The sequence below is a fragment of the Macaca thibetana genome, chromosome 3, assembly GCF_024542745.1.
Source record: "Macaca thibetana thibetana isolate TM-01 chromosome 3, ASM2454274v1, whole genome shotgun sequence".
NCBI classification, from domain to species: domain Eukaryota; kingdom Metazoa; phylum Chordata; class Mammalia; order Primates; family Cercopithecidae; genus Macaca; species Macaca thibetana.
The window spans coordinates 175,768,717-175,793,308 of record NC_065580.1 but is presented as its reverse complement, the minus strand read 5'-3'; the positions used below and the strand labels follow the sequence as shown (position 1 = coordinate 175,793,308).

General features: G+C 36.7%; 2 protein-coding genes across 5 annotated transcripts in view; one reads left to right on the top strand and one right to left on the bottom strand.

Moving 5' to 3' along the window:
* Positions 1-24,592, bottom strand: part of LOC126949611 (ATP synthase subunit f, mitochondrial-like) — a 739,455-nt gene that overhangs the window by 523,409 nt on the left and 191,454 nt on the right. The window lies entirely within an intron of this gene.
* Positions 1-24,592, top strand: part of NCAM2 (neural cell adhesion molecule 2) — a 566,845-nt gene that overhangs the window by 452,367 nt on the left and 89,886 nt on the right. For all 4 annotated transcript variants that reach the window (XM_050782162.1, XM_050782165.1, XM_050782164.1 and 1 more), the window contains exon 12: positions 3,248-3,421. In XM_050782162.1, coding sequence (XP_050638119.1) covers positions 3,248-3,421 — 174 coding nt within the window. The remainder of the gene's footprint in view (positions 1-3,247; positions 3,422-24,592) is intronic.

The window sequence follows — 24,592 nt, the reverse complement described above, 5'->3', positions numbered from 1 at the left end:
AACTTAGTATATTCCAGTCACTTTGTTCTATGTTACATGTATCTATATGTATAAATGGATGTGTGTGAATGTATGTTTTTAAAATGTTTTCTCTTTCCTCAAGAAACTTAAAATTTAGTAGTCAGTTGACAGTTGGACTTACAAAACCAAAATGTAAAAAATGTTTAGAAAGAGAATGAAATTCATAAGCATGCTTTTGCTTTAAAAGAAATAATAGAAATAAGAGGTCAGTGGAAAATCATATGAATGAAAGGCTACAGTAAGTGTCAGCAGATCTGAAAATGGATTGTATAGTTAGAAGAGACAAGCCACTGGCCCATATTTTGATGATAGTGGCTTTGTGCTGAAGGAAAAAAAAGTCTCTTCTTTCTCTGCAGGTGCACCATGTCAGGGTGCACAGTTGGTGAACGGTGCAACTTCTGCAGTCAGAGTAAAAACAATCATGTTTATACTATATATTCAAAGATGGAAGCCCAAGAGGATAATATCTCCCTCTCATTCCCCAGAATATACTGCCTTCACTTTTGACACATATCCCCAAACTGGAGTGTAATGCCTATGACATCCAACTTAGACCTAATGTACATTAGGGAGTCAGCCTCTCAGCACAGATTGAAGAATTGGCATTTTTTAAGGGGATCCATGTGCATTTGTTTGCCTTTCTCCTGTACTTTGGATCAAACTTACAAGTAAATTTTGGATCAAACCTACAGCTGAAAAGACATGCAGATTAACCTGGAGATTAAGGAAACATGAAAATTATTAGAATATTTGAAGGTCTACAAACATTATTTAGATATCTTAAAATTTGCATTTCCAGATGTGATTTTAATAGTTCTAAGACTTTTGGATGCATCAGAATTCTACACATGTGTTTTTGAACCTTAGAGTTATAACATAATGTACTTCATAGGCTCTCTAAATAATTTACAGTTACTCCTTAGAGTTGAAATATACACTGTGGCATTTCTTTACAGTATTCACATATAAAAGGCCTTAAAGCTGTTCTCCTGGCTTTTGCCCAGTATTATTTATAAGGCATATTTTTATGTGACCTACAGTGACCTTTTTTAACTCTAGCAAATAAAGTACATTTGACTTTTGAATGCCATATGACATTTTTGTTTTTATTTTTATTTGTATTTATTTATTTTTGAGATAGAGTCTCTCTCTGTTGCCCAGGCTGGATTTGCAGTGGTGTGATCTCAGCTCACTGCAACTTCCGCCTCCTGGGTTCAAGTGATTCTCCTGCCTCAGCCTCCCAAACAGCTGGGATCACAGGCACACTCCACCACGCCCAGCTAATTTTTGTATTTTTGTGAAAAGAGGGTTTCACTATGTTGAACAGGCTGGTCTCAAACTCCTGACCTCAAGTAATCTGCCCACCTCGGCTTCCAAAGTGCTGAGATTACAGGTGTAAGCCATGGTGCCTGGCCCCAACTGCAGATTTTTATGTAAATGTTTGATTGATATAAGAATTGAAACTCACATGTACTGCATATTTATCAGTCAAGTTTTATATATATGTGTGTGTGTATATATGTGTGTGTGTGTGTGTATATATATATATATGTATAGTTTATAAAGGACAGGAATTTAATTGACTCACAGTTCTGCGTTCCTGGGGAGGCCTCAGGAAACTTACAATTATGGTGAAAGGCAAAGGAGAAGCAGGCACCTTCTTCACAGGGCAGCAGGACAGAGTGAGTGCCAGCAGGGGAAATGCCAGACCTTTATAAAACCCGGAAATGCCAGACCGTTTATAAAACCATCAGATCTCGTGAGACTCATTCATTATCATGAGAGCAGCATGGAGAAACCGCCCCCATGATTCAGTTACCTCCACCTGGTTCCACCCTTAACACATGGGGATTATGGGAATTAAAATTCAAGATGAGGCTGGGCGCGGCGGCTCACACCTGCAATCCCAGCACTTTGGGAGGCCGAGGCGGGTGGATCACGACGTTAAAAGATCGAGACCATCCTGGCCAACATGGTGAAACCCCGTCCCTACTAAAAATAGAAAAATTAGCCCCGCGTGGTGGTGCGCACCTGTAGTCCCAACTACTCGGGAGGCTGAGGCAGGAGAAAGGTGTGACCCTGGGGAGGCTGAGGTTGCAGTGAGTCAAGATTGCACCACTGCACTCCAGCCTGACCACGGAGCAAGACTCTGTCTCAAAATAAAAAAAAAAATTAAAAAAAAAAAATTCAAGGTGAGATTTGTGTGGGGACACAGAGCCAAATCATATGATATACATATATTTGTATGTTTTACATATATATATATATATATATATATATTCCCTCTCTGAAAAAACTTATATTTGTTTCTTTTCCTAAGTTTAAGATTATTTCAGATGTGATAGGAATAAAAGAGGAAGAGGTTCATAGAGAAATTAACATTAATGTGTCTCTAAATCTTGATGTTTCTGGAGTAGAGTTTTCAACTGTATCCTCATTGGAATTTTTTTCTTCTAATTCTGCCTGCTCTGCCTTTGAGATAATTCTTCCGAAATAATTTTTTATATTACACACTAAATTAAATGTCCACCTAAGATACCTTATGGAACTTGAAATAATGTAAGTAGTGGATAGATTAAAATAAAACAAGAAGGATTTTATAGCTATTTTGAAAATATGGGAATAAGATTTTAATATCTCAACCAAAGGTTTAATTTAATTGGATAATATATAAATGAAATTAGACCTAATAGTTTATAGTCTTATTTAGTTCATAATACTGACATTTTTCTCGAAACTTAGCACTTACCTATAATTTAATAATATAATTGTGGTGAATGCAAAGAAAATACATTTTGTATTTTCACAAGGTACCATTCATTATTTATGGTGATGGTTGAATAACTGAATTATGTATTCTAACATTTTAACTACCCTCTTTATCTCTCTTATTTTTTTCTTTTAAACACACACAAGATCGTTTTCCTGGACCTCAATAAAATGTTTATATTGTATAGAAAATGCATAAGTAACATATTCCCTCAATAATTGAAGTGTGATTTTCATTTTGCTGTCTATTTTCTGTGTTAATAAAAATTGACTCGGGCATACTTTCTTGTAATTTCAAAAGAACATTCAGGTGTTTACGGAAGTTCTGTAACTCAAACACATTAAGTGATGCAGGTAGCAATTTTCTTTCACTCCTAGTTCTCATAACACCATAAGCCTTAATAATGGCCATTCCCATTCCCTTGGTTATGTTTTCTTTCTATTTGTTTGTCCATAGATGTGCCATCCAGTCCCTATGGAGTGAAGATCATAGAGCTGTCACAGACCACAGCCAAGGTTTCTTTCAACAAACCGGACTCCCATGGAGGTGTGCCTATTCATCACTATCAAGTGGATGTCAAAGAAGTAGCGTCAGAAATCTGGAAAATTGTACGCTCCCATGGAGTTCAAAGTGAGTCAGCAATTTCAAAATGTGTTGATTACTTCAAGCTGATCTTCAGTATACCTGTATGATTAGCTTTTTCCATTTCCTCCAACATTTTCTTTTCTTTTAATAAAGTGGTGTTGGGAAGATATTTCCTGTGCCACATTCTTCTTGATAATAACTCTAATACAGAGTGAATAGTTTCCATGTTCAGTAAAAATGAAAGAGCTTAGTAGAATCAGCAGAGTTCAATTCTGGAGGAAAAAGTCATTTTAAAAAAGCTCGTTGGTGGAAAGGCAATTGCTCACATACTAGATATGATGGCTGGATTTTATGAAATGTATGCTCATGTTTCATTTATTAATATTGCTCTCAAAAATAGGTGTGAAAATGATACTGCAAAATGTAGGTGCTTTCTATACTTATGAAGCCATCTATAAAAATCTGTGGAATTTCATATATTGTTTACTTTTTGTATTTTTATATTTTTCACTTTTATATTTCTATTAAAAATTAATTCACAGAGCTTCTTTTCACTTACATAAAATGTCATCATCTTATGAAAATGTAGTTTGTTTTCTCATTAGGAAGAGACAAAACGAAAGCAGGAAATAATAAGAAATTACCAGTTTTTGCCTCTGTTTTTTAAGACACAGAACCATATTGAGTGTTCCGAAAGAGTAGCATAAAATAGTGAGAAAATTCATTATCTCATTCATTATCATGAGATAATGCTCCATAGGTCTGTTCTATGAGGATCCTACCTTGACCCTAACACATACGGTGTGAGGGTTCAGTAAAAAGCAAGAGCCTTCCTGAGAAGGAAAGAGGGAACCAATTCTAGTGAACATGGAGAGAAAGCAAATGAAATCATCCTGGTATCCTCTGTGTTGACCCTGCTTTATCAGTTTTCACTGAGAGGAACTATGGGTTTTTGATAGAAGTATCAGAAACATTAATCAGTCATCTGTCATGTACCATACACTTCAAATAATGTCCTCAAGCTGATGAACTCATATTATTTCTTTTAATTATGAAATACTTGGATTATATTATCTGTGTGCGTTATGTGGTTTAGGAGAGATTTATAAAGACAGTGCCCCAAAACAATGAGTGAGACGAAGGACTATAGTTTTCTAAAAAAATATATTAACCTGGATGCAGGAATATTGTGCTACTTTAAATTTTGTTTTGTTTTATTTTATTAAAAGAGATAAAAAGTTTACAATCCCACCAACAGTGTAAAAGTGTTCCTATTTCTCCACATCCTCTCCAGCACCTGTTGTTTCCTGACTTTTTAATGATCGCCATTCTAACTGGTGTGAGATGGTATCTCATTGTGGTTTTGATTTGCATTTCTCTGATGGCCAGTGATGATGAGCATTTTTTCATGTATCTGTTGGCTGTATGAATGTCTTCTTTTGAGAAATGTCTGTTCATATCCTTTGCCCACTTTTTGATGGGGTTGTTTGTTTTTTTCTTGTAAATTTGTTTGAGTTCTTTGTAGGTTCTGGATATTAGCCCTTTGTCAGATGAGTAGATTGCAAAAATTTTCTCCCATTCTGTAGGTTGCCTGTTCACTCTGATGGTAGTGTCTTTTGCTGTGCAGAAGCTCTTTAGTTTAATGAGATCCCATTTGTCAATTTTGGCTTTTGCTGCTGTTGCTTTTGGTGTTTTAGACATGAAGTCTTTGCCCATGCCTATGTCCTGAATGGTACTACCTAGGTTTTCCTCTAGGATTTTTATGGTATTAGGTCTAACATTTAAGTCTCTAATCCATCTTGAATTAATTTTCGTATAAGGAGTAAGGAAAGGATCCAGTTTCAGCTTTCTACTTATGGCTAGCCAATTTTCCCAGCACCATTTATTAAATAGGGAATCCTTTCCCCATTTCTTGTTTCTCTCAGGTTTGTCAAAGATCAGATGGCTGTAGATGTGTGGTATTATTTCTGAGGACTCTGTTCTGTTCCATTGGTCTATATCTCTGTTTTGGTACCAGTACCATGCTGTTTTGGTTACTGTAGCCTTGTAGTATAGTTTGAAGTCAGGTAACGTGATGCCTCCAGCTTTGTTCTTTTGACTTAGGGACATGGATGCAGCTGGAAACCATCATTCTTAGCAAACTATCACAAGAACAGAAAACCAAACACCACATGTTCTCACTCATAGCTGGGAACTGAACAATGAGATCACTTGACTCAGGAAGGGGAACATCACACACCGGGGCCTATCATGGGGAGGGGGGAGGGGAGAGGGATTGCATTACCTGATGTAAATGACGAGTTGATGGGTGCAGCACACCAACAAGGCACAAGTATACATATGTAACAAACCTGCACGTTATGCACATGTACCCTACAACTTAAAGTATAATAATAATAAATAAATTTTAAAAAAAAAGAGATAAAAAGGAGGGTGGTAGGTAAATAGAAAGAAAAAATACATTATTTGTTAAACTGCATAAAACTCAGTGTTTGTGCTCAAGCACAAGTGTGCAGAAAATTAATATTAAGTCTGAATATTATAGAAATTGAACACAGCACAAAAGTGCTGCCCCACTCTATCCCTGCCAAACCCAGGAGAAGGTTAATAGGCTCCCTCCAGACTTCTTGCAAAGGTGCAGCACTACGGAGAATTTATAGTGCCTTTGGTATGGCCAAGTTGATCAAGGTAAAAATCCTGACATTGTATCTCATGTATCCATCTGTCACAGGCAGATCACTATGTTTATAAAACTGAAATATAATAACAAAGCACATTGGTTACTTTACAATGAGAAATAACTATCACAGAAATTAGAACATTCAGAGTCTATATAAGTACATACTTTATCTGTTGGTACATTATGAAGATATGAAATGAGAGTCAGAAACTTGTTTGGTGAGTCTAGAATCTGAACTAGGGAAGTTGTGTGAATAGAATGTTTAATGGCTTCAGACTGGGACAGTTTAAAGCTTGCCAATGAGAATAAAATACTCAGAAGTCTTGTGGCTAGGGATTTCTCACTTTGATTTGAGGGAAATGACTGCCTTAATACTTTTTTACTGTTTCCATTGTTGATTCATCTTGCATAGGTATGTGAATGAGTACCTTAAAATCAAGTTACAGTTGACCTGGTGCGCGGTGGGTCACGCCTGTAATCCCAGCACTTTTGGGAGGCCGAGGCGGGCGGATCCCAAGGTCATGAGATCGAGACCATCCTGGCTAACACAGTGAAACCCGGTCTCTACTGAAAATAGAAAAATTAGCCGGGCGTGGTGGCGGGAGCATGTAGTCCCAGCTACTCGGGAGGCTGAGGCAGGAGAATGGCGTGAACCCGGGAGGCGGAGCTTGCAGTGAGCCAAGATCATGCCACCGCACTCCAGCCTGGGCAACAGAGCAAGACTCTGTCTAAAAAAAAAAAAAAAAAAAAAAAAAAATTCAGGTTATACTATGTAATCAAACCATTGTATGATTTCAACTCAGTGTAGTATAAACATGAATTTTAAGTTTGACTACTAATTTAAGCCTTCTTTTTGATTCTTCCTTTCAGTTATTAAATAATATATTTGGCTGACACTGTAGATATATTATCATCTTCAAGTATTAGGAAAAAAACAGTTCATTATTGGTGGTATAGTGGTGAGCCTAGCTGCCTTCCAGAATAAACAGTTCAGCCATGCAGTTTAAAACTTATAATAATGTTTAATTTTGCCTTCACATTGTCTCTAATCTCCATGAAAGACAGACCTCAACCTGGGGAGCTTAATGGTGACAAGAATTACATCATGTCTTGGGAAGGTGAAAGAGATCAAATAGCTCTTATGTTTCTGGTGCTGTGGAACTCATTGGGCTGTTGCTGTCACCTGCCTTCTGTGGCACAGGCATCTAAGCACCTGCCCCTTGGGCATGTGTGACTGGAGTGAAAGCACACTAGAAGGCTTTTTGGGCATAGAATATTCTTCATGGGGTGCTGCTTAGCTTGAGCTCTTTAGACACTTCCTCACCCTTTACTTCAGCAGGATTTCTTGTGTGAATGTCACCCACTAACGTTATTCAATATCCACTTGACCAAGAGAAATATTCCACATTTCTCACTTAGCTAAGATGTAAGAAACTGCATTACTTTGCAGCTGATCTCTTTCTCCAGTTTTTCTTTTTCCTCATTTTAAAGAGCCATAGTAGATGAATCCTGTGGATAAACAGAAGTCCATATTGAGATGCAAATATCAAATCTCTCATCTCTTGTGCCAAAAAATTCATGGGTTCTGTTCACCTCTTGGACTTACCTTCACTTACTGGGAGGGAAGCATCACTGCACTTTCTTCTGGGAGGAAGACTTACTAGTTTCTTCAGTGGATTTTTTTTCTCCCCCTAGTTTTCTTCTTACATTGTGGGGAGTGGGAAGGACAGGGGGCATGGGAGTTGACTCTCAAGGCTGGGGTTGCAAACCCAGTTTGGCATCTTCTTCTTTAACTCTGCAGGAGGTGCCTGACCTCTTCTCAAATGTTTACTATCTGATGTATTTTTTCTTCTCTCTATGAATTGTCTCAGTTGAAAATGCCAGCACTACAGAAACATGCCTGCTCAATTTCCATACACTTTCTTATGGCTGTGCTGGTGCTATTCTTTCTACTTGAGATTAAGAGTACCTATGTAATGGGATTTATTTATTGCTGCATTTACACTTTATATCTCAAATGATGATGTGATCTCATTTTATCTATAAAATCATGTTTTGGGGAAAACCAAGTTTTTAGGGATTTCTTACTGTAGACTCCATATTTGTATAGCAGGCATGAATGTAAATATGTAATTATAAGAGCACCATAAATGCAATGAGTACCCGGGGAAAGAAGCTGAGAAATTCCATTGGGACCACTCCTAACATTGTACGATACGTGTGTCTGGCACTTATTCTTTCTTTAGCAAAGAGGTGTGGTATTTTGTAATGATATAGTAAAGATAGTCATCAGAATAATATGAATTTTGCTGATAGAAATATGAAATGTGATGTTAATAAGCATAGTTATATTTACTGTAAATTGACAGCAATTATTTGATTATTGAAACGTGTAACATAGTTTTGACTTAAACGTTCTACTTTAATCAAACATATTTTTGTTGTGTTTCTGTGATTTCAGTGAGTCACTATGTCCTTTAAAGTAATATTTCAACCTTACTCACATTTTCCCATCTGACTGACTTAGGTCCTTTAACACTTCTCAGAAGTATTGTTTTACCCTGAACCACCTACAACATGCTTTCATAATCAGTCCTTGAAAATGCCCTCACAGTAAAATTCCCTCTTCCTCCAGAATGACTGACTGCCAAGTGACACTGGATTTCAGATGTTATATTGTATATAGTACATATTTTAATATATAACATTATATTTTATAGTACTCCTCTTACCTTATAACTCTGAAGTATTTTTTCTCCTAGTTTATAAGCTCCATGAGTGGACCTCGTATGCCTTGTTTATGTCATTATTTCAAGTACCAAAAGCATATTAGGGTAGAAGGAATATTGAAATTTGGTGGAGGTAGGAGAATGGAAAGGATTATTTTATAGCACCTCTGACTGGGTCTTCAGTGAATCCATTATACATCCCCTTCCAATAAATATGTGTCTACAGAAGCAACTCTTTTCTTTTTTTTTTTTTTTTTTTTTTTGAGACAGAATCTTGCTCTTGTCCAGGCTAGAGGACAGTGGTGTGATCTCAGCTCCCTGCAACCTCCATCTTCTGGGTTCAAACAATTCTCGTGCCTCAGCATCCCTAGTAGCTGAGATTACAGGCATGCACCACCACACCTGGCTATTTTTTAATTATTATTATTTTTAGTAGAAACGTGGTTTTGCCATGTGGCCCAGGCTGGTGTCAATCTCCTGAGCTCACACAATCTGCCTGCCTCCTCCTCCCAAAGTGCTGGGATTACAGGCGTGAGCCACCATGCCTGACCAGAAGCAACTTTTAAATGGAAACAAAGGTTCAAAATGTTTATGAGAGATTAACACACTTTTGAAAAGAGTGAAGATGAAGGAGAATTCAGCAAATGGAGTGAGCTCAGGCTCCAGTGGCATGCCGGGAGTTGTCGTCGTCGTTGTCGTTGTTGTTTTTGTTGTTTTTAAGTTACACAGCTCTCTACACTGCATATAACATTACCTTGATCAAGAAACCAGAAGACTTTACTGTAATTCTTCCACTGGGGCATGGCAGAAATTCCACACATTTCTTCCAACCTCTATTGTGTTGACCAATATCAGGCTCACCAGATCGATCATGTGAGCAGTTTATACTATGTGTGCAATTCAATGGTTATGAATTTTCAAAGAAGTATTTATCCAATCCCCCACCAAAACTCTGTGTGTGTGTGTGTGTGTGTTTCTAGCACACCCTTTTATTTCATTCCAAGGATATAAAGAGTCCTGGTTTATGCATGGATCCCCACTTCATCTCCCCATTTTGAATCTTTTTTTAACCCACTGAGGCCATTCAAAACCAATCTTCTACATCAGAGACCCACGCAAAAGCTCTGAGAATCTGAGTACTAGAAAACTGCCACAGTTTATAGAAAAACAATTATATGGTTTCTCCTCTAGCTCCTGGTCTTTCCACACACTTCATTTTTGATGTTTCAGAGTTTGCTTTCCTTTTCTGTGAGATAATCAGTGGATTTGAAAAGATTTTTGAAAATGATATGCGTAATTTCTAGGTGTACTTAGAAGGCTTGTTTTTCTGGCTATCTAGGAGAACATATTGTTGAAAATCAGAATACATATTTAAAGCACATATATATATTTGAATACTAAGGAAAACTTTGTTCGTGCCTTTGTTTCATAAAGTATAGGTTGTGTTAATCATATATCTTAAAGTTTAAGAGATCTATGTAAGCACAATTATACTCATTCTCTTTGAAGCGTTTGTTAGAAGATAGATTTAGGTTTATCTCTGAAAATGCAGGTACATATGGTCTCAACATTTCAGCTATCTTTTCCCTCTGAGCAGCTTTATTTATTCCAATTTACGTGAGTTTAATGTTTAGTTACTTTTCCTAGGTAGTAAATATATACAATTTTTAATATACTTATTGATGTGTCCACTTCTAATTGCTGATGTCATCACCCAGAAATAATTGTCAGCTCTTGGTGGACTGCAATGCTATTGAAGATGAAAATTGTAGCATAAATACAGTCCTATTAGTAGATTGCAATCTTAAATAAATCATTAACAAATTCTTATTAATTTAACTTTCTCACTGTGTACCTGGTCCTGGGTTTAAGGTACAATGGAAGCCAGGACTATTATTATATTATTTTTCAAAGTTTAGCTGAAGACGTACTAATTATCCCAACCAATTATGTGACATGAAACTAATTTTTAAACTGTAAGGAATTGTGAACCAATCAAACATCAACAACTCGAACTATAGAGATATAGATTGTGAGTCAGTGTGACTCTTCATTTTGAGTGAGAAACATGTATCACAACTGTAGCAAGACTTTTTGGTTGGGGAAGCTACAGGATGTATTCATTGCCAAATCATATAATATTTTATGGGTTTCATACACCTCACTGGCCACTTAATGAAGACAAGATAGTAATCTTACAAACAGCTACTCTTTTTTTTTTTCAGTTTTCTTAATAAAAATGACAATATCAATATTTTAAAATGTTAGACCGGGCATGGTGGCTCACGCTTGGGATACCAGCATTTTGGGAGGCTGCAGAGGAAGGATTGTTTAAAGCTGGGAGTTCAGGGTCAATCTGGGCAACAAAGCAACACCCTGTCTCTCTAAAAAAAATGGTTTTTCTGTTACTTGGGTGTGAAGGAATGGACCAGTCGTCTCAGCTACTCAGGAGGCTGCGGCAGAAGAATCACTTGAGCCCAAGACTTTAAGGCTGCAGAGAACTAGGACTGTGCCACTGAACTCCAACCTGGGCAACACAAGAACACACTGTCTCTTAAAAAATATAAAAATAAGTATTTTTTTCTCTTTTTTTGATACGGAGTCTTGCTCTGTCTCCCCAGGCTGGAGTGCAGTGGTGTGATCTCGGCTCACTGCAACCCCCGCCTCCAGGGTTCAAGCAATTCTCCTGCCTCAGCCTCCAGAGTAGCTGGGATTACAGGTGTGCACCATCACACCCGGCTAATTGTTGTATTTTTAGTAGAGATGGGGTTTCACCATGTTGACCAGGCTGGTCTCGATCTCCTGACCTCAGGTGATCCAATCGCCTCAGCCTCCCAAAATGTTGGGATTACAGGGGTGAGCCACTGCCCCCGGCCTTCAGGTTTTAATTTTAGCAAAAGCTTTTATTTTAATAAAAATCTGGAGGAAAAAATATTTATGGTAGAGAATGGTATTTTCAGTTTGGTAGAAAAGTAGGGCTTTATTGTTTTCTTTTTTTTTTTGAGACGGAGTCTGGCTCTGTCGCCCAGGCTGGAGTGTGGTGGCGCCATCTCAGCTCACTGCAAGCTCCGCCTCCCGGGTTCCCGCCATTCTCCTGCCTCAGCCTCCCGAGTAGCTGGGACTACAGGCGCCCACCGCCGCGCCTGCCTAATTTTTTGTATTTTTCAGTAGAGACAGGGTTTCACCGTGTTAGCCAGGATGGTCTCGATCTGCTGACCCCGTGATCCACCGGCCTTGGCCTGCCAAAGTGCTGGGATTACAGGCTTGAGCCACCGCGCGCAGCCTGTTTTCTATATGTTTTTTTCTGATGGGGTTTTGAAATACAGATTTTGATTTATAAACGATATGCCTGTTCTTGATAGGGCAGAAAACTGATCTTGAATAAAGGCCTGAATTAAAATATAGTAAAGTTTAGTAGATCAAATACTGAAATCTTAGGTGCAAATATGCAAAGTACCAGCAATAAATATAGCCAGCATTCAAAAAGCAAATTATTCCTATTTCTTTAAATGACATATGTTGAAATGTTTTTAAAATACCTATGGTAGACATTGTCAAAGAAAACTACTCTTGCATACTAATAAACAGCTGGGAATGTATAAAATGTATTCATTTATTCAAGTATAGAACACGTGTATGTTCATTCATATACTGAGTCATTGGTTTCATTAGTGAGAAATAAGAGGAGGCTAATGAAACTTTCCAAATCTCTTAAAACAGAGGAACTGACTCATGGAATATGTGTAACTCCTACTAGCCTAGTTGTGCAGTCATAAAGTTCTGTGTTAGGGGTAAAGTTATGGTAGAATTTATCTTAGTATATTTGGCTCAACATAATTTAGTTCACTGCTGATGTAGAGATTCATGCTTACGTATTTCTAACAGCTTGACATTAAAAAAAAAGTATCATTAAAATAAATTTTTACCTAAAAATAATTTGATTTTTATAGATGAGTTCAAAGATAGTACCAAAAGTACTCAGACACCCTTCACCCAGCCTCCCCTAATGATAACATACCATGGTACGTTTATCAAAATTAATGAATTATAATGAGTACATTAGTAGTAAATAAACTACAGTTTATTATGAAATGTCATTTTTAACAGTCTTCCTCTATAGCGGTTATCTTCTATTGAAAATAAATAGACTGGGCACAGCGGCTCATGCCTGTAAACCCAGCACTTAGGGAGGCAAAAGTGGGCAGACTGCTTGAGTTCAGGAGTTCAGGACCAACCTCGGCAACATGGCGAAACCTCATATTGACAAAAAGTACAAAAATTAGCTGAGTGTGGTGGCATGCACCTGCGGCTCCAGCTACTCTGGAGGCTGGGATGGGAGGGTCACTTGAACCCAGGAGGCGGGAGTTGCAGTGAGCTGAGATTGCAGCACTACACTTGAGCCTGGGAAACAGAAGGAGACCCTACATCAAAAAAAAAAAAAAAAAAAAAAAAAAAAAAAGGAGAAGGAGAGAAAAAAATAGATTAATAAGAATGCAAACATAAAAATAATCATATAATTTTTACCCGTTAAAGATTTCAGAAATTCTATTCAACAAGTAAAACCTACATGTACTTACCAAGCTTAGTAAACATTTTAGATGAATTTTACTTTTCTGTTTGTTTAAGACAATTTTTAGGTAGAAATATAAGTCAAGTTAACAAACTCATTTGGTTGACTCATTTAAATGACTCAAATTAGCAGGATTTCAAATAAAAATTAATGAAAATCTTCATAACTCTCTAGTCCGCCATATCAAAATTTTCAAACATGCTTTTCTCTCTTGCTCGTCATACTTCACTCTCAATTTGTCGATTTTTAAATTCTGAAAGTGTTTCTGCTTCAACAATAGTTAATATTTACATTGCCTGCAGGTAAACTTTAATGTAGTTTTCATGAGAAACCCACACATGTTTCATGTCTACATAACTAAAAGGCAGTTATTATTTTATGAAGCATGGAATACCAAAAACAAAAACAATACCTCTTAAGTGACATCCTAGTGGATCTCCATTTGTCATGAGATCTCAAGCATTCCAGTTCTGGCACAAAGTGATGACTCATACCATCACTTCAAAATGATGATTATCTTCATTTTTTTTAGTGGTATTGAACAAAATATACATTTAAAAAATCTAATTACTAAATATTCTCCAACAAATATATACTTAGTGTTTACTATTAGTGATGCATGCTTTCAAATATTTGGACTATATCAGTGAATGAAACAAAAAATCATTTGCCCTTAAGGAGCTTACATTCTATCAGATGGATTCAGATAATTTTATGCCCTATTTCATAGGTTTAAAAGAGAAATGGGGAAAAGGGAAGAAGAGAGGGATTGAAAATATTGAGAAGGCTGGGAGACTTGAGCAATTTTAAGTAAGGTAGTGAGGGTCGGTTTTATTGGCAAAGTGATTTGTCAGCAGAGACTGCGACAGATGAACATGGTATCCTGGAGGAAAGCCTCCCAGGCAGAGTAAGCTGCTAACAAAAGTGCCCTTAGGCTGGAGTGGGCTTGTTTGATAAGGAACAAAGAGGTCAGCATGGTTACATTAAAGAGAAAAAACCAGATGGCGTAAGGAGATGCAATCAGAAAGGTATGAGGTTAGGCAAAACAGTGCTTTATGTAATGAATATGACCCGGCAGTACTGACATCACCTGAGGGATTGTTAGAAGGGCAGACTCTTGTATCCTTTCTCAAATCTGTGAAATCCGGACTTCATTTTAACAAGATAACCAGATATTTACATACACGTTAAAGTTCCAGAAGCACTGATATAACACATTGTAAGATCGCACAGGACTTCAGGTCTTTTTCTGGTTTTTAGAGGGGATCCATTGGGGAGTTTTGTGCAGAGTATAATGATCTGAAATATTCTGGGATCACTCTAGCTACTGTCCTGAGAGAAGAGTGCAATAAGGCAGAAGAGTTCAGAGGCAATGGTGGTCTTCTGAATGAAAGATGCACAGCACTCAAACCAGGCAGTTGAGGAGGAATGGGAAGAAATGGTCAAATTCTAGATGTATTTTAAAGGTAGTATCCAGAGAATTTCCTTAGATGGGTAGGAGCATAAAGGATAGGACATAGGGTGGAAATAAATGAAATAAAGAAGTTAGGCTGGGCGTGGTGGCTCAGGGCTGTAATCCCCACACTTTGGGAGGCCGAGGCGGGTGGATCACAAGGTCAGGAGATTGAGACCATCCAGACTAACATGGTGAAACCCTGTCCCTACTAAAAATACAAAAAAAAAAAAAAAAAAAAAAAAAAAAAAATTAGCCAGGCGTGGTGGTGAGCACCTGTAGTCCCAGCTATTTGGGAGGCTGAGGCAGGAGAATGGCGTGAACCCGGGAGGCGGAGCTTGCAGTGAGCCGAGATCGCGCCACTGCACTCCAGCCTGGGCGACAGAGCAAGACTCCGTCATAAAAAAAAAAAAAAAAAAAAAAAAGAAAGAAATAAAGAAGTTGAAGCTGATTCTGACATTTTAGACCTCAAATCTCAACTAAAAGTTACCAAGATGGGAAAAACTAGGTGCATCTTTTTGGTGAGTGGAAATCAGCCTTGTAAATTAAGACTTAAAGTGATGTTTTTAATCCAATAGAAATACCATGAAGGCGGTAGAAGATGGCTAAAGAGAGGTCTAGCCTGTAGGTACAAATTTAAAAGTCACTTGCATTTGAATGTTTCAAGTCAGGATATTGTGAAATCAACAGGAATAAATGCAGAGAGGGAATAGAAAAGGCCCATAGACTGAGTCATCGTCTGGTTTACTTACATATTAGTATATATTTTCTTAAAGGTGTTTGCTGTATAGTAATGAGTCATCTAAAGTGTGACTTTTCTAAATTTATGGGGAATTTTCTACATTGTGTTATGGTGCTACTCAAAATAATAAAAGAAATTATTGATAAGAGTCTATGTTACTTGAAATAATTTTTAGGGGAAGATGTACCTCAAAAGATATCCCACATAACATGATCCTTTGTCTTTCTCCCTCCCTCGCCCCTCCCACAAACACTGGATTACTTTAACTATACAAAAATTTTCCTGATTTCTCTTGTGGGCATTTAGTGATATACATTTTTCTCTACATGCTGCTTTAAATGTGTCCCAGAGATTTTGGTATGTTGTGTCTTTGTTCTCAATATGCAGCCATAAAAAAGGATGAGTTCATGTCCTTTGCAGGGATATGGATGAAGCTGGAAACCATCATTCTCAGCAAACTATCACAAGGACAGAAAACCAAACACTGCAAGTTCTCACTCATAAATGGGAGTTGAACAATGAGAACACATGGACACAGGGCGGGGAACATCACACACTGGGGCCTGTCGTGGGTGGGAGCCTGGGGGAGGGATAACGTTAGAAGAAATACCTAATGTAAATGATGAGTTGATGGGTGCAGCAAACCAACATGGTACATATATACCTATGCAACAAACCTGCACATTGTGCACATGTACCCCAGAAATTTAAAGTATAATAATTTTTTTTATTTCTTCTTCTTCTCTTCCCTATTGTGCTTGCTTTCTGTGTTGCGGAAAAATATATTACTGTGTATTTTTATGCATATTAGCAGACTTCTTTTATAAGCAATGAGTGAAGGATTCATTTGGTCCAATGACATGAATCAAAGACAGTTATTGCATGTTTCAAATGTTGTAGCATACCAGATCTGAAGCTTCTTTGGATAACAGTTCTGATGGGATGGGTCCAAATTTATCTTTTTAAGTACTCAATAAGAGATAGCCCTTTTCCATTATATTACAGGCAGTTGTTCTCTAGAAGGACTTATAGATTTCTCAGAGGCTCAAGGTCGTTGTAAAATAATTTCCAGTTATGCTTCAAGGTGTTCATCCTGCAGCGTTTCTTTGAAACTAGGTCATATACAATTACCTGGGTGTAACTGGATTTTCCTCTATCATGCTACTCAATTTCACTGTTACAGAAAAACTTTAAGATAATCAGTCTTTGTACCGATTATCAAAGGGAATGCTTCCAGTTTTTGCCCATTCAATGTGATATTGGCTGTGGGTTTGTCATAAATTGCTCTTATTTTTTTGAGACGTGTTCCATCACTACCTAGTATATTTAGAGTTTTTAACATGAAGGGATGTTGAATTTTTTTAAAGTCCTTTTCTGCATCTGTTGAGATTATTGTATTTTTTGTCAATAGTTCTGCTTATGTGACAGATTACATTTATTGATTTGTATATGTTGAACCAGGCTTGCATCCCAGAGATGGAGCCAACTTGATCATGGCGGGTAAGTTTCTTAATGTGTTGCTGGATTCTGTTTGCCAGTATTTTATTGAGGATTATTTTGGCGTCGATGTTCATCAGGGATATTGGCCTAAAGCTTTCTTTTTCTGTTGTATCTCTGCCAGGTTTTGGTATCAGGATGATGCTGGCTTCATAAAATGAGTTTGTGTGGAGTCCTTCCATTTCAATTTTTTGGAACAGTTTCAGAAAAAATGGTACCAGCTCCTCTTTGTAACTCTGGTAGAATTTGGCTGTGAATCTGTCAGGTCCTGGGCTTTTTTTTTTTTTTTTTTGGTTGATAGGATATTAATTATTGCCTCAATTTCAGAACTTGTTATTGGTCTATTCAGGGATTTGACATCTTCCTGGTTTAGTCATGGGAGAGTGAATTGATCCATTTCTAATAGATTTTCTAGTTTCTTTGCGTAGAGGTGTTTATAGTATTGTCTGATGGTAATTTGAATTTCTGTGGGATCCGTGGTGATATTCCCTTTATTTTTTATTGTGTCTACTTGATTCTTCTCTTTTTTCTTTTTTATTAGACTAGTTAGTGGTCTATCTACTTTGTTAAGTTTTCAAAAAACCAGCTCCTAGATTCATTGATTTTTCGAAGTGTTTTTGGTGTCTCTATCTCCTTCAGTTCTTCTCTGATCTTGGTTATTTCTTGTCTTCTGCTAGCTTTTGGGTTAGTTTGCTCTTGCTTCTCTAGCTCTTCTAAGTGTGATGTTAGGGTGTCGATTTGAGGTCTTTCTAGCTTTCTGATGTGGGCATTTAGTGATGTAAATTTCCCTCTTAACACTGCTTTAACTGTGTCCAAGAGATTCTGGTACTTCATCTCTTTATTCTCATTGGTTTCAAATAAGTTTTTAATTTCTGCCTTAATTTCCTTATTTACCCAGGAGTTGTTCAGGAGCAGATTATTCAATGTCCATGTAATTGTGTGGTTTTGAGTGAATTTCTTAATCCTGATTTCTAATTTGGTTGCACTGTGGTCTGAGAGACTGTTATGATTTCAGTTCTTTTGCATTTGCTAGATTGTTTTACTTCCAATTACATGGTTGATTTTAGAATAAATGCCATTTGGCACTTAGAAGAATGTATATTATGATGATTTGGGGTGAAGAGTTCTGTAGATGTCTATTAGTTTCACTTCACCCAGAGCCGAGTTCAAGTCCTGAATATCCTTGTTGATTTTCTGTCTCATTGATGTGTCTAATATTGTCAGTGGGGTGTTAAAGTATCCCACTATTACTGTATGGGAGTCTAACTCTCTTTGTAGGTCTCTAAGAACTTGCTTTATCAACGTGGGTGCTCCTGTATTAGGTGCATATATATTTAGCATAGTTAGCTCTTCTTCTTGAATTGATCCCTTTACCATTATGTAATGCCCTTCTTTGACTTTTTTGATCTTTGTTGGTTTAAAGTGTGTTTCGTCAAAGACGAGGATTGCAACCTCTGCTTTTTTTTTTTTTTTGCTTTCCCTTTGCTTGGTAAATTTTCCTCCATCCCTTTATTTTGAGCCTATATGTGTCTTTGCACATGAGATGGGTCTCCAGAATACAGCACACTGATGGGTCTTGACTCTTTATCCACTTTTCCAGTCTGTGTCTTTTAATTGGGGCATTTAGCCAATTTACATTTAAGGTTAGTATTGTTATGTGTGAATTTAATCCTGTTATCGTGATGCCATCTTGTTAATTTTGCAAACGAGTTGATGCAGTTTCTTCGTAGTGTCATTGGTCTTTATATTTTGGTGTTTTTTGCAGTGGCTGGTACCAGTTTTTCCTTTCCATATTTAGTGCTTCCTTCAGGAGTTATTGCAGGGCAGGCCTGGTGGTGACAAAATCCCTCAACATTTGCTTATCTGAAAATGATTTTATTTCTCCTTCACTTACGATGCTTAGTTTGGCTGGGTATGAAATTCTGCATTGAAAATTCTTCTCTTTAAGAATGTTGAATATTGGCCCCCAATCTCTTCTGGTTTGCAGGGTTTCTGCTGAGAGGTCTGCTGTTAGTCTGACGGGCTTCCTTTTGTAGGTGACCTGACCTTTCTGTCTGTCTGTCCTTAACATTTTTAAAATTTTATTTCAATCTTGGAGCATATGATGATTATGTGTCTTGGGGTGATCTTCTAGTGGAGTATCTTAGTGGTGTTCTCTGTATTTTCCTAAATTTGCATGTTGGCCTGTCTTGCTGGGTTGGAAAGTTCTCCTGGATAACATCCTGAAGTATGTTTTCCAGCTTGTTTCCATTATCCCCATTTCCTTCAGGTACTCCAATCAGTCATAAGCCCAGTCTTTTTACATACTCCCATATTTCTTCTCTCATTACTCCTATTCCACATAGTATTGGAAGTTCTGGCCTGGGCAATCAGGCAAGAGAAAGAAATAAAGAGTATTCAAATAGGAAGAGAGGAAGTCAAATTGTCTCTGTTTGTAGATGACATGATTCTATATTTGGAAAACCCTATCACTTAGCCCCAAAAGCTCTTAATCTGATAAGAAACTTCAGCAAACTCTGAGGATAAAAAATTAATGTGGAAAAATCACAAATATTCCTTTACAACAACAATAGACAAGCAGAGAGCCAAATCACGAATGAATTCCCATTCACAATTGTTACAAAAAGAATAAAACGCCTAGGAATATAGCTAACAAGGGAATGTGAAGGACCTCTTCAAGGAGAACTACAAACCACTGCTCAAGGAAATAAGAGAGGAAACAAGCAAATGGAAAAACCTTCCATTCTCATGGATAGGAAGAATCAACATTATGAAAATGGCCATATTGCCCAAAGTAATTTATAGTTTCAATGCTATTGACTACTATTGACATTCTTTACAGATTAGAAAAATCTACTTTAAATTTCATAGGGGATCAAAGAAGACCCTGTATAGCCAAGACAATCCTAAGCAAAAAGAACAAAGCTGGAGGCATAAAACTACCTGACTTCAAAATATAATACAAGGCTACAGTAACAAAAAGAGCATGTTAATTGGTACAAATACAGACATATAGACCAATGAACAGAATGGAGACCTCAGAAATAACACCGCATGTCTACAACCATTTGCTCTTCTACAAACCTGACAAAAACAAGCAATGGGGAAAGGATATTCTTTTCAATAAATGGTACTGGGAAAACTGGCTAGCAATATGCAGAAAACTGAAACTGGACCCCTTCCTTATACCTTATACAAAAATTACCTCAAGATGGATTAAAGACTTAAATTTAAAACCCAAAACCATGAAAACTCTAGGAGAAAACCAAGGCAATGCAATTCAAGACATAGGCATGGGCAAAAACTTAATGATGAAAAGCCAAAAGCAATTGCAACAAAAGCCAAATTTGACAAATGGGATCTAACTAAATTAAAGAGTTTCTGCACAGCAAAAGAAACTATCATCAGAGTGAACAGGCAACCTACAGAGTGGGAGAAAACATTTGCAATTTACCCATCTGACAAAAGTCTAATATCCATAATTTACAAAGAACTTAAACAACTTTACAAGAAAAAAACGACCCCATCAAAAAGTGGGCAAAGAATATGAACAGACACTTCCCAAAGGAAGACTTTACATGGACAACAAACATATGAAAAAAAGCTTAACATCACTGATCATTAGAGAAATGCAAATCAAAACCATAATGGGATACCATCTCACACCTGTCAGAATGTTGATTATTAAAAAGTCAAGAAACAATAGATGCTAGCGAGGCTGTGGAGAAATAGGAAAGCTTGTACACTGTTGATGGGAATGTAAATTAGTTCAACCATCATGGAAGACAGTATGGAGATTCCTGAAAGATCTAGAACCAGAAACATAATTCTACCTAGCAATCCCATTACTGCACATATACCCAAAGGAATATAAACTATTGTGCTATAAAGACACATGCACACATATGTTTATTGCAGCAAAGTTTATTGCATATGTTTATTTATAGCAAAGTCATGGAACAAACCCAAGTGCCCATCAGTGATAGACTGGATAAAGAAAACGTGGTATATAAACACCATGGAAGACTATGCAGCCATAAAAATGAATGAGATCATGTCCTTTGCAGGGACATGGTTGAAGCTGGAAGCCATCATTCTCAGCAAACTAACACAGGAACAGAAAACCAAACACCACATTTCTTACTCATAAGTGGGAATTGAACAATGAGAACATGTGGACACAGGGAGGGGACACACACCAGGACCTGTTGAGGGTGGGGGGACAAAAGGAGGGAACTTAGAGGACAGGTCTGTAGGTGCAGCAAACCGTCATGGCACATATATACCTATGTAATAAACCTGCACATGTACCCTGGAAATTGAAGTTAAATAAATAAAGAAATAAGTATTTGGTCTTAGCTTTAAACTACTACAGATTTTAGAATCTTTATGAGTTACAGTGCTTTTAAAAATTTTTCTACTAGAGTATTTTCTATGATTACACTATTTCCAACATAAATGCCCAAAGAAAAAATGACTATCATTTCTAAATTACTGTATTTCATATGGTAAAGGAGAAATTGACTATAAAATTCATCTGACTATGTTAAATTAAATTGCAATAAACTTATGAATTGCAAAAAAGAAGAAAAGTAATCCACACTAATTCCATATTTTCAGTGAAAGAAAATTTGTTCTGATTTGCATGTTGTGGAAAGGTTTCTGTATGTTAAAATTCAAACAAGAATATCTTGGACTGTGTTCATTGCACCCATAAAGAGAACCATAGCTAAATTAGGATGTTGTATGTAATTACATTCTTAATGAATTTAAACCATGTAGATCAAAGTATACAGGCACTAAACTAAGAAAAACATTAAGCAAAATAACAATTTTAGGTAAAATTACTTGTCTGCTGGAAACCTCCTCACATATCTTAAGATAAAGACACAAATTCATACATAATTCTGTACTCAGCCTGGTCTCTGCTATATGTTAAGAAGAACTTTTATGCAAATACTTTTTAAATTTTTCAATAAAATAAATGAGCTTTTCTGTGCATGCATAATTTTATGAATCAAACAAATAGTACAAATAAATGATATTAATTTATGTAAGAAAAATGTTTGTGAGTAGTGAGAAAACAAATATGAATATTTCATGAGTGTTTTATAGGAGTTTAATCCACAGGAGGAGAATGAAACTATTCATAGTTCCCAGAAACTTAAAAAAAAATATTAGCGCTCATCTGATTGCTCAAACATACACTCTTCTGGCAAATTTAAAATTCAGTGTAAATATGATCTTTGCTAGAATGTAGCTTTTAAGTCCCTAATCCCAGTGAAGAATTCTTGTGGGCTATCATGCATATTTTGATAGTGAATTTTATTGGTAGCACATTTTAGAAGATATTTAAATATAATAACTATAAAATTTTTGAAATTATGCCAGCATATACTATTGTATTAAACATTATTTGACTTTTTGATTATTAAAATTACTTACTACAAACATTAAATACTTTCTTTATTATAGTATATAAATGTCCTCAAAGGTTAAGGAGGACTGTAGAGCCATTCCATTATCCACTCAATGACTTAAGATGCTTATATCAGGAAGATTCGAATCTTCTCTTTCAATAGTACATCCTCTAGGGAATGATGCACGCTGCAGACTGGCATGATCAGATACGATTTCAGAGGCTGGTACTATCTATCCTGGTTCTCACTGCTTTTACTTTATGTATAGATTATGGAGATAAGATTACTTTTTCTTATTGTTACCATCTTGTATTCTTTCTTTTTCTGTGTATCGGCAGCTGTTCATCTTTCTTTTAATCTTTTAAACTAATGTACTGTTTTGATTTTTTAAACTAATACACTGCCTGATTTGCCTTTTTGCAAAACCTCCATTGCATGTAACAGTGTTATTTAAGGATGCACACATTCCAGAGTATTTAAAAGATCAATCATTTGGGTACACAAAGATACACCAGAAAAATCTTTTCAATGTATCTAATCAAATAATATAAATTAAAATTCAAATAATCTGAATAAATGATTGACAGTACTTTGTATATATACTATTATATATGTATATGTTTATATGCGTGCGTGTATATATATATATATATATATATACTATTTTAATATATGCATGCGTGTGTGTGTGTGTGTGTTTGCCTCATGTGTCTTAATATCTTAGCCTTTTTTATAAATTAGGAGACAGGGTCTCACTCTGTCATCTAGGCTGGGGTACAGTGGCACAATCATAGCTCACTGAAGCCTCCAAAACCTGGGCTCAAGCGATCCTCCCACCTCTGCCTCCTGAGTAGCTGGGACTACACCTGGCTAATTTAAAATTTTTTTCTTAGAGAAGAGGTCTTGCTGTGTTGCTTGGGCTGGTCTCAGATTCCTGGCCTCAAGTGGTCCTCTTGCCTCAGCCTCCCAAATCACCAGGATTATAGGCATAAGCCACTGTGCCCTGCCTTAGCCTTTCTTTTCTGCCTTATCTCATATCTTTTCTCTACATAAATACTTGGCACTTTCATGCCTGTCCAGTTATTATGTCCGACATGCTTTTTACTTTCTTACAATCATACCTGAATTTGTGTTATTCTTCCTCCCCATCATATATATATATACACACACACACACACACACACACACAGGAGATATATATATATATCCTGTCACCAAAGGGGATTCCCTTTTGTCTTAAAGTTAGATAACCCAGTAGAAGTTGCACATGTTACATGGTGGTTAAATGCTGCTTTTAATTTAAAGGGTGGGAGAAAGAAGTAGGGGTGTGTGTGTGTGTGTGTGTGTGTGTGTGTGTGTGTGTATCCTGCAAGGTCCAATATATTCCAAGCATCTATATGAGAATTCATGAGATGCATTTTTAGTGGAAATAGTTGTCTCTTCCTTTGGTACCCTGTAGTAACTATTGCTCATATAGGGATTTTGCCAGCTGTTCACTTGCTAGGCAGATGACATCAGTCACGCCTCTCTGTCTTGACTGCACATTGGAGGGTCTGTTTACGGTTCATGTGGCTCTTTGAGTCTTCCATATCATTTGAGATGAATGAATGGATTATATAATTACTAAGTTGGCTTACACTCAAATAAAATTAAATAGTTACTATTTTCAAACATCTATAAATTATCACCGTGTCCAGGTCAAATGAAATTAAACCATCTAAGTACACTGATTGTTTTATTCTTTCTTTGGAATTTGCAGAAAGAGAATCCACAAGCTTTTCTGGGAAGTAATGTTATGTAGTTAGCTGTTCTTCAATACTAATTCTTAATGAACATGAGTAAACCTTCATTCACTTACCAAGATTTTAAAAAAATTATATTGCAACATTTTCTTTTATTCTAAGTGCAGACATAAGTAGACATTTTAGTAAAACTGAAATAGTAGTTTCTCTTCCTCCAAAGCACAATCTTAATTGTTACTACTTCTTTCTCCCACCCTTTAAATTAAAAGCAGCATTTAACCACTGTGTAACATGTGCTACTTCTACTGGGTTATCTACCATTAAAGACAAAAGGGAGTCACCCTTGGTGACAGGACAAGCCTGTGCCGTTCTGGTAACCTGGG